This window comes from Xyrauchen texanus, chromosome 34 (genome assembly GCF_025860055.1).
Source record: "Xyrauchen texanus isolate HMW12.3.18 chromosome 34, RBS_HiC_50CHRs, whole genome shotgun sequence".
Classification (NCBI taxonomy): Eukaryota; Metazoa; Chordata; class Actinopteri; order Cypriniformes; family Catostomidae; genus Xyrauchen; species Xyrauchen texanus.
Window position 1 is genome coordinate 1,773,943 of NC_068309.1, and position 16,241 is coordinate 1,790,183.

The 16,241-nt window shown below is 42.4% G+C and overlaps 1 protein-coding gene across 1 annotated transcript in view; it reads right to left on the reverse strand.

Moving 5' to 3' along the window:
- Nucleotides 1-16,241, reverse strand: part of LOC127628177 (zinc finger protein 462-like) — a 66,105-nt gene that overhangs the window by 7,559 nt on the left and 42,305 nt on the right. Inside the window, exons 3-7 of the mRNA XM_052104905.1 lie at nt 10,863-16,240; nt 10,600-10,737; nt 8,361-8,725; nt 3,162-3,280; nt 1,196-1,387 (exon numbers count right to left, since the gene is read on the reverse strand). Of these exons, the coding sequence (XP_051960865.1) occupies nt 1,196-1,387; nt 3,162-3,280; nt 8,361-8,725; nt 10,600-10,737; nt 10,863-16,240 (6,192 nt within the window). The remainder of the gene's footprint in view (nt 1-1,195; nt 1,388-3,161; nt 3,281-8,360; nt 8,726-10,599; nt 10,738-10,862; nt 16,241) is intronic.

Sequence of the window (16,241 nt, forward strand, 5' to 3'; positions counted from 1 at the left end):
ACAATGCCAAGATTCATCGGGCACATGGAGCATGAGGAAACATTTTCACACATGAAATACCGGAATATATCCCCATTGAAAGTCTTTGGGATGTGCTGAAGAAGGCTTTAAGGAGTGGTTCAACTATCCCATCATCAATACAAGATCTCAGCCAAACATTAATGCAACTCTGTATGGAAATAAATGTTGTGAAGTTGCATAAGGTTGTCGAAACAATGCCATGATGAATGCGTGCCGTAATCAAACTAAAGGTGGTCCAATGAAATATTAGCGTATGCAACTTTGTTTGGCCAGGCAGTATATTCTTGTAATCAGTAAAAACGTCAAACTCATCATATAGTCATATGTCATATGTTGTTAGAAAGCTCTCAAAGAGTAAAATACAACCAGACTATTTGTTTTACTCACAGACTAAAATATAGCGAGTAACAGCTAAATATATGTCTTTGACAATTATGTTAGTGTTGCTTATATGCCGCGTTATCACTTATAACTTCACTATAAATGGAACATAACAATATAACACAATATCACATATCAAGAGGAGGTGATGATCTTTCAATCGAGTCCACACACAAGATAATCAGATGTATAGATCATTAGATAATCCACATGAAGCACAATGTTACATATGACCACCAGGAGATGGCGCCAAATACACGACACAGACTCAATGATGACTCAAATGACACAGAATGAAACTCATTCTGTGAAATCTCATGACTAAAATCATGTGTGCATGCTATGCAAACCTTTAGTCATTGTTGTGTTTGCATGCGTAATTAGTTCTTATGTACAATTATTATCTTTTATTTGTTTGGAGATGTTTTTGGACACTATGATCAATTATATTAGTAAAGTTGGAACTTTTGATCGCTTTGGTGTATCAACACGAAATGTTTCTCAGATACAGTTGACATGATTGAGAACAAAATAAAAGCAGTTTTTCTGAGCCGCTTTATTTACACACAGAGATATATAATGTCAAATATGAAAATGAAGAAAAGTCAATTTCTTTAGATTTTTCAGCAGTTTCCTAGACTGAGAGTCTCAAAATATATCTTAATCTATGTCATTAAAAAGAAAATTTTTCTTTACAATGGTATCAAACACTTGACTTGTGATGTTGAAATAAGAATGAAGCGATCAGACATTGATGGACCTTCAGACCTTTAACCCCAGTGTGTGGTCTTACCGTTGCATTGTGGGTCGGAGGGCGTTTCTTCGAAGTTGTGTTCGTCGTTTGGGCGTGCTGAGTGCTGCACGGCTCCAGCTCCGAGTCTGGGCAGCGTGAGCGTCTCGCCGTGTTCTCGCAGCGAGTGCTCCTTCAGCTGAGTGATGGTGGCGGCAGTGAATGCACACGAGATACACTTATAAGTGTGTTCACCTGCAAAACACAACACAAGACACGAAGCGTTAACCAGGCGCAAATCACAAAAACGGCAGAGGCTAAAATATATTTTTAAAACATCTGTGACCAAAAACGTTTATTAAACAGAGAATTCGGCATCAAATAAACACCTTAATTTAACTATCCCTCTCAGAATAACAGCGTCTGCCTGCAGCTTGATCTTACAGTCTGATGTAGCTCTTTACATCTATCACACGGACACGATCAGTTACTAATTCCATCCTGTTTGTCTTCAAAGAGCACAGGAGAGAGGGCTGATGGGTAATGCAGCGCACAGATCGGAGGGCGACACTTGAGTCGGGTTTAATAGAATATCTGTGTGTTTCGCGCATGGTGTTTGTGTTTAACAATGTGAAGTATCGAACACCCTGTCTACACCGGATACTAGCTACACGTCATGTTATGTCAAATGCAAATCGCTCCTATTATAATCAATGGTGGTGTGTACATTGGAAGCGTCCGTTGCCGAGCATCACAACAGTGGACGGATAGCCCGTTATTATCCCATCCATCTCAAACTTAATCATATCATACGTGCAAGTCTTTCTGACACCGAATAGGCGCCATCCACTACTATGGCCTGGATGAAGGAATGTCAATTTCAGCTCAACTTTGCCAAATCCGATCTCACAAGCTCACTATTCCTAGGTCAGTAAACATATTTGGGCGGCTGCGGATCAGGTGGTAGAGCAGGTCGGTCACTAATCGCAAGATTGGTGGTTTGAATCCCGGCCCACATGACTCCACATGCCGAAGTGTCCTTGGGCAAGACACTGAACCCCAAGTTGCTCCCTATGGCAGGCTAGCACCTTACATAGCAGCTCTGCTACATAAGTGCAGACCATTTACCATTTATCTTGGTTCAACTACACTAACGACAACTAGGACAGCTCGGAACCTGGGAGTGGTGGTGGATGACCAGCTTCACTTCACTGCCCACATCTCATCAACCGCCCGGTCTTGCAGGTATGTGCTTTACAACATCAGGAAAATCAGACCTTTCCTGTCGAATTATGCTGTGCAGCTCCTGGTCCAAGGTCTGGTCATCACAAGACTGGACTACTGCAATGCTCTGTTGGCCAGCCACAGCAGCGCGTCTGGTCTTCAATCAACCAAAGAGGGCTCACGTAACACCTCTTTTGATTTAATTTCATTGGCTACCTGTAGCTGCCGCATTAAGACAACCCATGGAACAGCACCCTCTTACTTCAACTCAGTCCTCCAGGTCTATGTCTTCAAGTGCTGCCTGGTGGTCTCATTGCAAGGAGGAACAAAGGCACTTCATTCACTTTCTCTGTTTCTCTGTGGTGGAATAATCTTCCAACCTCCACTTGATCTGCTGAAACCATCTCAACATTCAAGAACACATCTCTTCCCAGAGCACCTAACGAGCCCATACTAACTGCACTTACTATTTCATATTCAATAATAATAATAAAAAACCCTTTCCTGTCGCTTTCTTCTGCACTAGCTTCTATACTACTCTTGGAACTTGGGAGTGTGATCCTGCAGATATTGTTGACTTTTGTAGGACAAATCGCTTAAGTTCCTAATTTCTAAGTCGCTTTCAAGGGTTAATAGTGTCTGCCAAAAGACTAAATGTAAATGTTTCTAGCCTACTCATTTATTCACCTCTTTTGTTTCAAGCCACATGAGTTTTTAGCAACAATAACATTATAATAATAATGATATAAGTAAATGTGTAGAGCGGTGGACTTCTATTGAAAATAACACAGGTGTGTGTGTTTACCTGCATGTGTTTTGTGCAGGTGGCTCTTGAGTCGGTTCAGGTATGATGATTTAAAGGGACAGAACTTGCATCGGAAGGGCTTCTGATGTCCATGATGAGACTGAACGTGACGATCCAAACTAAACAGAAAACACAACAGAATGAATGTCCATTAAACATTTTAATAAAAACCAAAAATGAACAGATTGTGTGAGGTCCACCATCAGATCCATGCTGGGTATTGATTCAGATTTCCAGATTTGAAGAAATTCTCCCTCAGCTAATGCTGTAAATTATACAAGGAACCGTCTAACTTGGCACATTACGAATATATTAATAAAAATAATTAACAACAGGTCCCAAACAATGCAGATCAATTTATATGTATTTAACAAATATAATCATCAACACAACCAAAACTGAAGGGAACTTTAATAGTTTTAATTTGGGGATTTTAAGAATCGATATCAGGACTGATTGAATGAAGATCACGATTAATTGGAAAACAATCCATATTTCAGATCCAGCTTCAACTGCTGTTACGTCACCATTGTCTCATTCTGCTGTTATAAGCTTTACAGATGCTTGTCAGCTAAATAGAGTAAAATCTTGAAAATATCTTTATTTTTTGCATTATATATTTATAGCTATATAATCAGTCAAAGGTACAGTGCCCTCCACCAATATTGGCCCCCTCTTATTCAATACTTTGTGCAACCTCCCTCTGCCAAGAGAACAGCTCTGAGTCTTCTCCTATAATGCATCATGAGGTTGGAGAACACATGACAAGATCTGAGATCAATCCTGCATACAGTATCTCTCCAGATCTTTTAATTCTGTGGTCCACGCTGGTGGACACTCCTCTTCAGTGACCCCCACAGGTTTTCTTTGGGGTTCAGATTAGGGAAGAACCTTGATTTTGTGGTCAGTAAACCTTTTTATGTTTGATTTGGATCACTGTCCTGCTGGAAGATCCAACCACGGCACATTTCAAACTTTCTGGCAGTCAGGTTTTGATTTTTGTATCTGTTGGTATATGATAGAGTCCATGATGCCATGTATCCGAACAAGATGTCCAAGACCTCTGGCAGAAAAACAGCCCCACAACATTAAAGATCCACCCCCATACTTAACCATGGGTATGGGGAACTTTTCCATATGGCTCCCTCTCTGTGTGTGCCAATCCCATCTCTGGTGTTTACTGGCAAAAAACTCTATTATTGCTTTGTCTGACCCTAGAACCCTGTCCCATTTGAAGTTCCTGTTGTGTCTGGCAAACTGAAGATGCTTGAGTTGTTTAATGAGAGCGGAGTCTCCCAAACATCTTGTGGTGATGTAGGTGACGTCTGCCTGTAGTTTTGGGACTTTCTGATCTCAAGACTCAACTCATTTCTGCAATTCTCCCGCGTCATCCTTTGAGAGTTTTTGGCCCCTTGAACCACCCTCCTCACCATAACTGGAGACAATATAGACACACGTCCTCTTGCAGGCCGATTCATAACATCTCCAGTTGACTGGAACTTCTTAATTATTGCCATGATGGTGGAAATGGGTATTTTCCGTGCTTTAGATCATTTCTTATAGCCACTTCCCAGTTTGTGAAGCTCAACAACTTTTGCCGCACATCATAACTTTATTTTTTGGTCTAACCCATTATGATGGATGATTAAGGGAATTTGGCTTGTGTGTTTCCTCATATTTACACTCATGTAAAACAGGAAGTCATGGCTGAACAATTTCATGTTCCTAGTCACCCACATTTATTAAAAATGTAAACTATGAATGAGAATATACTTCAGATATATTTGACTTATAAGATAAAACAAAAATTATTTTACTTCAATTAAAGGATATATTTGGGTGAATATTTTGAATGAAAGTTCAAAAGGATAAACATTAAAGACATATTTCCTAAAGCCTTCTTCGCTCATATTTACCAAGAGTGCCAATATTAGTGGAGGACACTGTATGTCAACAAGTCAACATGAAATGCCGATTGCGACCCATTATACTTCTGTAAGTTGTAGTTAAGTTTTCTTAATGTGTTTAGGCTACTATTATTATTATTATATTACCTGTGCTTGAATGGGACTGCACTATAAATATAAGAGTAAGTACATATATTATGGACCTCCGTGACTTGAGAACAAATTATGGACAATAAGTTTTCCTCCTGTGTAATATATGTTTGGTTTAAAAGATGATTGATATTAGGAAATAAACAGGATTATACATATAATAGGCTCATCATCTTTTAAAAGGGGGAGAAAAAACTTTGCGTAATGCCCTTTTATTTGATGACCGTGAACAAAACTATGCAAGAAAAAAGAAAATGCAAGGTAGGCTACATTAACTACAGGTGTTGGGTCGCCACTTGATGTCCAATGTAAAATCTGGGTCCTGAAACAAAACCAGTTGAGAACCACTGGTATAAAGTGTGTCTATGTGACAAGGGCTTGATGATGTCATCCAAATAGGAAGGTAATTGCAGAGGTGGTGATAGAATAACCTGCACTGATAAATCCTTTACAGTAAGACCAGGAATATGTGCTTAAGTTTATGTGTATTTCATTATCAATCATTAGGTGTGCTGTGTGTGGACACGGGTTTGTAGGTCTCTCTGTCGCTCTTTCAGATTTGTGATGTTTGAATGATTACACAAGAACAGCGAATAAATCGGCGCATTAAAGAAATGTCTCACAATTACCCTGAATCGCTGTGCAACGAACATCTCTCTACAGAAGATCCTCCTTCAGCTCTGAGTCTCCGACAGCGAACCAGAGAATGACTGTTTTTATCCCTGTTCCCGTGTGGCATATGAATAGACACTTTCTGGGTCACAGAACATCCAGTGTAGATGCGTTTACTCCAGGGATCCAAACAAAAGATCCCGCGCTTCAAACGACACTAACTGCGCTGTCAAAATATCTCACAGGAAGTAGATGAGACTGCTTGACTGCTTGGCGATTGTACATATATCTGTATATTAGACTGTATATAATTTCCCGCAGGATTTTTCAGTACTCGTATCCAATCTAAACATCTTATGGAGTTTATTTCTTCACCGGTCACCCTTTAAGGCACGATTGTCTCCACAGCTTCTTTGAAAGAACATGTTTTGTTTAAAGTACTATACAAATAAAGGGGTACAACTTGACGATTCACCTCAGGTTTTTATAGTCTGTCATTGAAGAAGCTTTTTACATTCCACTAAGAACTATTTATTGTCAAGTTCTTTAGATAATCATCTAAATTCTGGTGCTTTAAAGGTACTATATGCAATATTGTTACTGTACTAATTAGAGAATTAGGAAACAAGTTGAAATACGGGCTTCTCCGATAGCAATGCTACAGTCAGTATATTCTACTCTGAAGTTTCCATTCCGGGTTGGAATTTCTGGTTATGTTTTGGCCTGTGACCCCGCCCACTGCCCACCCACAATAGCGTATCGACACCGCCGGGATGCCAGATTTGAACAAGTCTGCAGGCAAACAACACTGCAGCCATGGAAGCCAACAAACGAACTGGATCAAAGATAACAGATTACGCCGGACCTAAAAGTCAGTTTCACTCGTTCCTGTTGCGTGACCTCATTCTGGCAACCCGCATGAGCTTCGAGAAATGCTTGTCGTCAATCTTACATACAGCAGCTTTAAAGAAATGAGAATTAATTTATAATAAAGAACTTATAATAATACACATATTCATCTACAAAAAAAATAAAAAATTATAGGGTCATTGGGAAACAAGAATGCATATGATGATCTGCCATGAATCCATTTTTACTGAGTAATCCATTATTTTGTAAAGGGCGGTCAAATTGACACTTTTTGCAAATGATTTTGGAGCAAAACTAGAGGTCAAAATACTTGTTGCATTATACGCCAATGCTGTGAGTCAAAAAGTGGGGATATTTTTGTGCTGTTGTTCCACAGTTGGAGTGCCTATAACTCCAGAAGTTTTCCAGACGTATTCCAGATTACAAAAGTATTATTAATAGTGTACTTTTGGACTCAAGTGGTCTAGAATAAACAAAAAACAATTCTAGTTTAAAAAATATTTGTACTTAAGACTGTTTTTTTGTTGGACAAGAAAAAAATAGCTTCATACCATGTCACCCACATTTGATTTTTGACCATTGAAAATGGCACATTGACAGCCCCATATCTCTGGTACTGAACCATATAGGGTCTTAACAATTACAATACAAAAAAGAAAGTTTGTTCTGAACCAGAATGTAAAATGATATTAAGATATCTTTAACACATCTGGAGTTATAGACACTCCAACTTTGGAAAAAGAACACAAAAAAGTGTTTTTTCCCATTTTTGGACTCACACCATTGGCGTATAATACAACAAGAGCTGCTGAAGTCAACTGATTTGAGGAAAAATCATGATGCTTACACCTTTCTAAGATTGTTTTTTTGACCTGTAGATTTGCTCCAAAATCTTTGGTGGCAATTGTCATTTTGACAATTCTCCACAAAGTAATGGATTACTCTGTTAATATTGATCTGCGGCATTTCGGCTTTGGCATTTATGTTTTATCTTTCTTCTGAAAAGTATTAACAAAATCATAAATTTCAGCCATATTTTTGAAATATGGTTGATTTGACCTGCGATGGACTGGCGACCTGTCCAGGGTGTCCCCCGCCTTTCGCCCAATGTTAGCTGGGATGGGCTCCAGCCCCCCATGACCCTGTACACAGGATAAGTGGTTGACGATGGATGGATGGATGGTTGATTTGACATTTATGCATTTGGCAGACGCTTTTATCCAAAGCGACTTACAGTGCACTTATTACAGGGACAATCCCCCCGGAGCAACCTGGATTTAAGTGTCTTACTCAAGGACACAATGGTGGTGACTGTGGGGATCGAACCAGCAACCTTCTGCTTACCAATGTATTATACAGAGCACTTATTACAGGGACAATCCCCCCAGAGCAACCTGGAGTTAAGTGTCTTACTCAAGGGCCCAACAGTGGCATCTTGGTGGTGCTGGGGCTTGAACCCCCAACCTTCTGGTCAGTAACCCTGAGCCTCAACCACTGAGCCACCACTGCCCCACTATGAAATAACAACTCTAAGAAGAGGGTTTAAAGTCAACATGACACAAGCGTTCACAACCCATTTTACAGGGTCAGTTTTGATTTCACGTTTACTTTAAGCGTGTTCATGTTTATTTTATAAATGTAAATATGTACTTGGACTCACTTGTGTCTGAATGGTGAGGAGAACTGACAGTACTGGCAGTTGTATTTGCCGCTTTTACTGACAAGTGTGACAGTGGAGTGACTCCTCTCGTGCGAGCGCAGGCCCTGCATGGACATGAACATGCGGTCACATAGGCTGCACGGGTGACCTGGAACTGCTCGCGGCTTTTCCTGCTCCACTGAAACGCCAACCGATCCATCCATCGGCCTCGTTTCCACAGGCATTGACTGCTCAGTCTCCATTGCGACACCCATCGGTGGTGAATCAGTCTCCAGAGGGGCAGCGTCCATGGCAACAACATCCTCCAGTTCGCCATTGGTGATCCCGTCCGCAGGAAGAGGAGCAGGCAACTCAACTGCTTCCTGCTGGCAGAGGGAATGATAAAATTAGTCAAACAGGAAGTAAATTCAGCAAGGCTATTTTATACCTGATGTGAGAGAATCCCAGTGAGTACAGCTCACTCTACAGAAATTACACTTGAAGAAAGTGATGACTGTTTTTACATCTGTTAGATTACTTTAATGACAATTAAGCCAGAGAAAGAGAGAGAGACTGTCATAATGCCTTAAAGACATGCAGTATGAATGTTTAATGTCTGATTGTGCATTAAAAATGTCAAATTAACACATTGATGACAGAAACATTAGAAAGCTTCATTTGGTTTAATCGTACACAGCCATATACCGTATAGTCACATCACTTTCATTAAGTCTTCTCTGAGGGGGGTTGCAGGAGGTGTTGATGTTTGTGTGAAGTGAAGGTCAGAGTGGGTGTGGGGTGTGAGACTGGACCTTTCAAATCTACAGTAAAACACATTTAGGTCGTCAGGTTCCCTACAGTGTTGGGGGATGGTGCCTCGTAGTTAGGGATGACTTTCAGACCTCTCCACACCGATGCAGGGTCGTTAGCTGAAAACTTGTTTTTCAGCTTATCAAAGTAGCTTTTTATCCCCACTTCAGTAAGCATCCTCTTTGGCCTGATGAAGCTGCCTGAGTTCAGCTGTGAACCATGAGCTGTGAACCATGAGTCCTAGTAGGGATGCACATGTCCTCACAGAAACTGATATATGACTTCACAGTATCTGTGAGCTCGATCAGATTTGTGTCTGCGGCCTCATACACTCCAATCAGTGCAGTCAAAGCAGGCTTGTAGTTCCAGCTCTGCTTCATTGGTCCAGGTCTTTACAGTCTTTACTACAGATTTAGCTGATTTTAGTTTCTGCGTGTAGGTTCAAAGAAGATGAACCAGACAGTGATCAGAGAGTCCCAAAACTGCACATGGGACAGAGCGATATGCATCCTTTATTGTTGTGTAGCAGTGATCCAGTATATGTCTGTCTTTGGTGGGGCATGTGCTGTCTGTATTTGGGCAGATCACAGGTGAGGTTGGCTTTGATAAAATTGCCAAGAATAATAAGTGAGTCCGAGTGTTGATGCTCCATGTCTGTGATCTGATCAGCCAGCGGTTGAAAAGCATAATAGGGCCTCTTTAATGCAATATCTATGATTGTTAAGATGTTGCCTTAGAAGGCAGCTGCCTATGTAGGCTTAGACAGCGAGGCCACTCACTAGGTTTGGGAACAGAGTTAATGTGCAGTCTTGACTGATCAAGATGTGACATGTAAAAATAATTTACTTCAACATGAGATGATGAAAGGTCCAATTGAGAAAGAAGCTTTAGAAATATGAAAATAAGTTTTTCTCTGATTTAAATGTTTTATATAAAGTGTAAATAAAAAGCTCCATTAGAGGACAAGGCCAGAAGACCCAACAATTACTTGGAAATGTTCAAGGCTTACATCATGCCCACAAAAGGAAAAAAAAACAGACATGACACACTCACCCAATTTCCTGGTTTCTTTTGAAACACTCTATAGAGGATTTTCTCTCTCTCTCTCTCTCTCGCTCTCTCTCTTTGACTATTAAATGTGCAGCTGAATTGTATCCGTTTAACCATTGAAACAAGAGTAAATGACACTTGATAGGAAAGTAACTGCTGTAGGTCCAAATGGCTTGTTAATGGAGCTCAAAAGATGATGCTATTATTATTGAGCAGGGGAAGAGACCCTCTGGGTTAAGGGCAAGGATGCAATTTGATCTCAAAAGATAAAACCATAATTAATTTTTCTGGATGTGGTTTATGATAGAATAAGAATGCATGTAATGGCAGCTAAAGACATAAAAAAACAAGAACATCCTGACAGATGGTTGTGGAAATTTTAAACTCTTTGCATTCATACCATCACATGACCTTCCTTGGCTTGTCTGTACTGCACATGCTTTCTAAGATGGTTACAGATGGCGCGGAGGGTGGGGTGAACTTCCACACAGAAGTTACACCTGTAGCCGATGGGAGTCTTTTCGGCCGTAATGTCCACCTGTCAGACAAGAGAATTAAGAAAGGAAAGACTGAAGGCAGAAACAGCAGCAAATCGACTGAATACAGCACTGATCTCAGCACTACTACAACAATAACAACAACAGAAAAACATTATTTGCTCACCTTATTCTCTGGTTTGATGTCTGATGGTTCTGTAGGCCTCTGTTTACTTTGAAGCAGTTTTCTCCTTTCCAGTCTCATAGCTCTTTTTTGGAAATCCTCGTTGTGGCTCATCAGATGGACACTAAGTTCTGGAAGAGCCAAGAACTTGATTTCACAGTGGGTGCACTGGTAGAGCTCGGTCCCATCTTCTGCTGGACTTGGAATGGTGACAAAGTCCCGCTTGAGTTCTTTACTGTGGCAGTCACTATAATGCATCACCAGAAGCTCTGAAGCGCAGAATGAGAGCTTGAAACATTTCACACATTTAAAGGGGAGCCAGTCCATGTCACTTTCAGGTTCCACCTCATCTTTAACTTCAACTATCTCCACATCCTCATTGGAGAGAGGTTTCTCTGCCTCTTTGGGATAGATCACAGTGAAGTAACGGCCCAGTTTGCTGGAGGGCTGCTTCTTGGGAAAGACTCCTGGGTGGCGCTTGATGTAGTGAGACACAATACTCTTCCTGCTGAATGCCTGGAACGAGCAGAGGGAACATTTCCTTCTGTCCACCGAGAGCCGCAGTTCCTCACTCATGACTGGAGTCTCAGCGTCTGATGCCAAGGGCAGCATGACCTTGTTCGGTTTCTCACTCACCATCTTTGATGCTGCCAAGCAATGAGTGTAGTACGCATCGATGTCGTGGCGCTTCTGGTAGTGTGCTGCGAGACCCTTGCGGATGGGGTTGGTGTAGGAGCAGAGTGCACATTTAAACACATTGTTCTTCCCTTCGGGTTGAGCTCTAACATTGTTGTGTTTGATACGGTAGTGACGAGCGATACCTTTCCGAGTGGAGCAGACATATTTGCAAAGCTGACATTTAAAAACTGTATGCTTGTCGCTCTTTGCGAGTTCAGAGAGTGTGACGTCAAAGTCGCAGAACTCAGAGACTTCTGTCACATTGCTGCTACTGCATTCAGCCACTGAATCATCTCTTCTGGCCGGTGACTGCGTGACAGCTGCTTTGAACATATTTAAGACAGGCTGGTTGTGATACTTCTCATAGTGTATCTTCAGTTTCTCTAGAGTCCCATGGGTATACAGGCACATCTTGCAGCGGTAAGCGCCATAGCCCTGCCTCTGCGTTTTAGACTTTTCATCCCCTTCGCTACCCAACTCGTTTACCTGCTCTACATCATCAGCAAAGTCTTCCGCCGTAACTTTGATGGATGGATGCCGTTTCTGGTAGTGTGTGAGAACTCCGTGGATACGAGAGTTCACGTATGGACAGTGTCTGCACTTATAAACAGAGCTAGGGTTGATGTCCGCTTCCTGAGCAAAGTCAGCCGCTTTCACCTTCATACCTGGGTGTTTCTTTCCATAGTGGGTCAAAAGCCCATGGAGACTGTTGTACTCTGACAAGCACACAGTGCACTGGTAAGGATTGTTGGAGATCAATGAGGTGGCAGATAAAGAGAGATTATGGTGCCGCTCATGTGTCGGACGGCTGACTTCAACCGCACCCTCTTCTTGATGGTGACTGTTGAACACATTGGACATAGAAGCATGTCCTTTGGTCAACTGTGGGAGAAGCTTCTCTGATGCTTCGTTCCCCTTGATAATGTCAATGAGGACAGACTCGTCACCTTTGATAGCCCAAGGGTGCACTGCTTGGTAATGGTTAGTTATGTCCCAGATGGAGCAGGCCTCAAAGGCACAATCTCGGCATTGGTAATGCTTTGTTTCAGAGTTCCCTGCCTGCCTACTGGTGGAAGTATCAGGTCCAGCCCACAACTTGCTAGCCATGTAAGCATAGTCAACATTGTGCTCTGGGTGGCGTCTTTGGTAATGCATGAGCAGGCCGCTCGGTTCAGCGTGGGAATAGATGCACCACTCACAGTGATAACCCGCCTCCAACACGCCATCCTGAAAAGCCCAGTGCAAGATCGTCATGGCCGTGGCCTTCACAGTAGGATGATCCTTCTTCAAATGCTTCTTTAAGGCATACACATATGGAGATGTGTACACACAGTGTCGGCATTTCAAAGATCGCAGTGACCTGGATTTTTCGGATTCATGAGCTACAGTTGCCGTAGATGTGGAACTTCCTGCTTGGATCATCTGCGCTCGTTCTCTCTGGCTCCGAACCACAGCTGTATGCCTACGAACAAGTTCAGCATTGGCTTTCACATCCTTGTGCTTCTTCTGGTAGTGAATCAAAACGCCTTTCACAGTGCGGTTCCCGTAGTCGCAGTGCTGGCAGAAGAAGAGCATTTCAGGTTCTCCTTTATCAGACACTCCTTCAGTGTTTGAATTATTTGATCCTTCAATCCCATTGTTGTTGAATTGCTTTAGAAACTGTTTAGGAGGTGCAATCTGCAACTCATCCATCAGTTTCATTAGCCCTGGGGTCGGCGGAGCTTGCTTGATGTACTTTGCTGTTACCTTAATCTCTGGGTGCCGTTTTTGGTAGTGGACCAAAACGCCCACAACAGAGCGGTTGTTGTAGACACAGTGTTTGCAGAAATACACATCTTCATCCAGAGGTACAGGTAAGGTAACTTTCGAAGACTTTGGGGTGCTGGACAGGGTGTAGGTTGAGTTGCTTGAGAGCTGTTTTCTGTCAACTGATGTGACACGCATGGTTTTCTGAATTCGGAAGTATGAGGCCTTTTGCTCAGGGTGTTTCTTCTGATAATGGACCAACACTGAGTGCATGTTGGGGCTTGAAAAAGAACAAATATCACAGTCGTACACCACCACATTACCACCCAGACCTTCTTGAAAAGCTTCAGCCTCTGCATTGGCATCTGGGGTTTTGCAGATGTTTTTGAGAGCAGGACTTGATGATGATCTGGAACCAGACGAGGTGGAGCTGAGACTCTTTGGTCCAGAATTCAGGATTTCTCTCAGTGTTTGGGACTCTGTTGCACCCTTTTGAGGCTGATCAACCATGTAGCTGGAGAAGATCATAGCATTGTTGATCTTCACAGAAGGGTGCATTCTCTGATAATGGGGCATCAGACTCCTCACATTTGGACTGGTGTATGAACAGAAACGGCACATGTAAACCAGATCTGGCTGGTTAAAGTTCAGGACGTTGCTTGCTTCTGGATGGTGTGACATATAGTGATGGTGGAGATCATTAAAGTTGTTGTATTCAATGAAGCACTCAAGACAACGGAAGACTGCACTATGATCTTCTGGATCTAAGATGTATCTGAAGCTAAACTTGATGTAAGGGTGCATTCTCTGGTAGTGTGTGCTGACACTGCGAGCAGACTTGTTTTGGTATTCGCAATGTTTGCAGTAAAAAAGGCTGCCACTTCCCTCTGTGTATTCAACACTGTCCTGATAAGCATCTCTGCCATCTTGACTGCTGTGATCTTGAACATCTTTTGATTCCATAGAGGCACAATAATTGTCTTCATCATCAGAAATATTAACTGGAACGGGAAAGTTTCTCGAGCTGACTTTGGACTGCAGGGTGCGTTTTCTTTTCCCGACACCACGCTCTGTATGCAAACCTCCAGAATTCTTCACGTGAAGGTGCTGAGTGTTGAGTGTGTAGCACTGACTTACAATCTCAGAGTTTTCTCGTTCTTGGCTTGATTCAAAATCAACGTGATTACCGTTCTCCTCGACGTCATCATCCATCTCCTCAAGGTTAATCACATCTTCGTGCTGTTGGCTTTGACTAATCTTGCTCTGGAGATTGTTGGCAATTTCATCGATCCTTGTTCGTTTTTTGACAGGAGACAGATCCAAGGGCAAGTCATTGATGGATTTCCTGGCCGTCTTCCCAATAAGGTGCTTCTTGGTTGACCCAAGTATTGATGTTTGAGTTTTTTTAACAAAGTTTGAAATGCCATACGACTCTGAATCTTGTTGCTCACTGGACAAGCCCTCTTTACCAGAGACTTGTGTTCCATCACAGTACGAGTGTTTATGTTGCTGGTGGACACGCAGGCCTTTCAGTGTTGTTGTGGAGAAGTTACACAATGAACAGCGATGAGGACCCTGCTGATCCTCTGCAGCACTGGATTTCTTACCATTGATTTTAGAGTTGCTCTTTCCTCCATTCACCGCCTCTGAGCGTTCAGGACCTTCTTGAGATTCATTGGTTAAGTCCATGGTTTCCCATTCGAAAGACCCACCATGACATTGTTTGTGCGAGTCCAGCTTTAGTGGGTTGGTGCACAGAAAGGGGCACTCATCACATTTATACACCGTTGCCTTACCAGATAAGTGTATGTTCTCTATGTGACGAGAAATACTACGGCGGTGCATGGTCAAGAACGAACAGAAAGGGCACTGAAACCTGTTCATGTGTCTTTTGAATGGAACTCCTTTAGTTTCCAGTAGGTCACTGTCCTCTTCTGACAGAAGCAGCTTAGCCGAATCCTCAGCTGTCTCTGTGCGATTAGGATCAGTCAAGTCACCGATTTCATCATCTGAACTGCTTCTGGAATCGTTAAGCATGTTGGCATCTAGATCCACGGCAGAGCTTGACATATCTGACATGGTGAAAGTCGATCTCTCTGACAGTATGGAAGATCCTGTGCTGTTGGGTAATTTTGCAGTGAGCTGTGAGTACTTATAATTTGATATCCCTGAAATGGGCTTGACTGTTGCACTGCCAGAAGATCCTTTCATTGAGGAGGCATTGACGCAGGAACCTTCATTGCTGGCTAGATCATTCAATATTAGATTGGAGGTCTGAGTGCTTCTCCGTGATGTAGTGCAATCAAATTTGCTGGATCCTGCACGTCCATCCTGCATTTTAGGCTGTTGCAGCGACGCCATGATCTTCACCATGTTACGGTGTTTCTTCATCATGTGATCGGCTAACTGCTGCCTTTTTAAAGTCTGAAAGCCACACCACTCACAGTTAAATCCTCCTTTTGAGTGGGGTTTTACCATCGATTCCAGCACTTGATGTTCTAGAACATCTCCTGATGGCTCTTCGCAATGTTCTTCAAACGAGGTTGCATCAGAGTCCACATCCAGAACCTCTGCTTCGACAGGAGAGGCTGAGGCTCTTGGAAGACCATCTTTGCTATGCATTTTCTGGTGTTTCAGCATTCGTGCTCGGAGTGGGGTTTTAAAAGTGCAATATTGGCAGGAGAAGACAGTTCCTACACCATCATGGTTTGTACTGCTGTAGCTGGACTGCTTGGGAGCGTTGAGGGAGTTCTCGTCACTTGGAAAGGTTTCTCTGGCGATACCATGGACCTTTCTAGTGTGTTCAACGAGAAGAGAGCTGGACCTGAAGTACCGCACGCAGAACTTGCACTGGAAAAATGGGCTTGATGTTTTGATTGCAGGCTTTGCTGGATGGTTTTGTTTTGCTTGCTTTGAACCAGAGAAGTGTCCAATATCTTTGTTAAAGGTGTGGAGGCC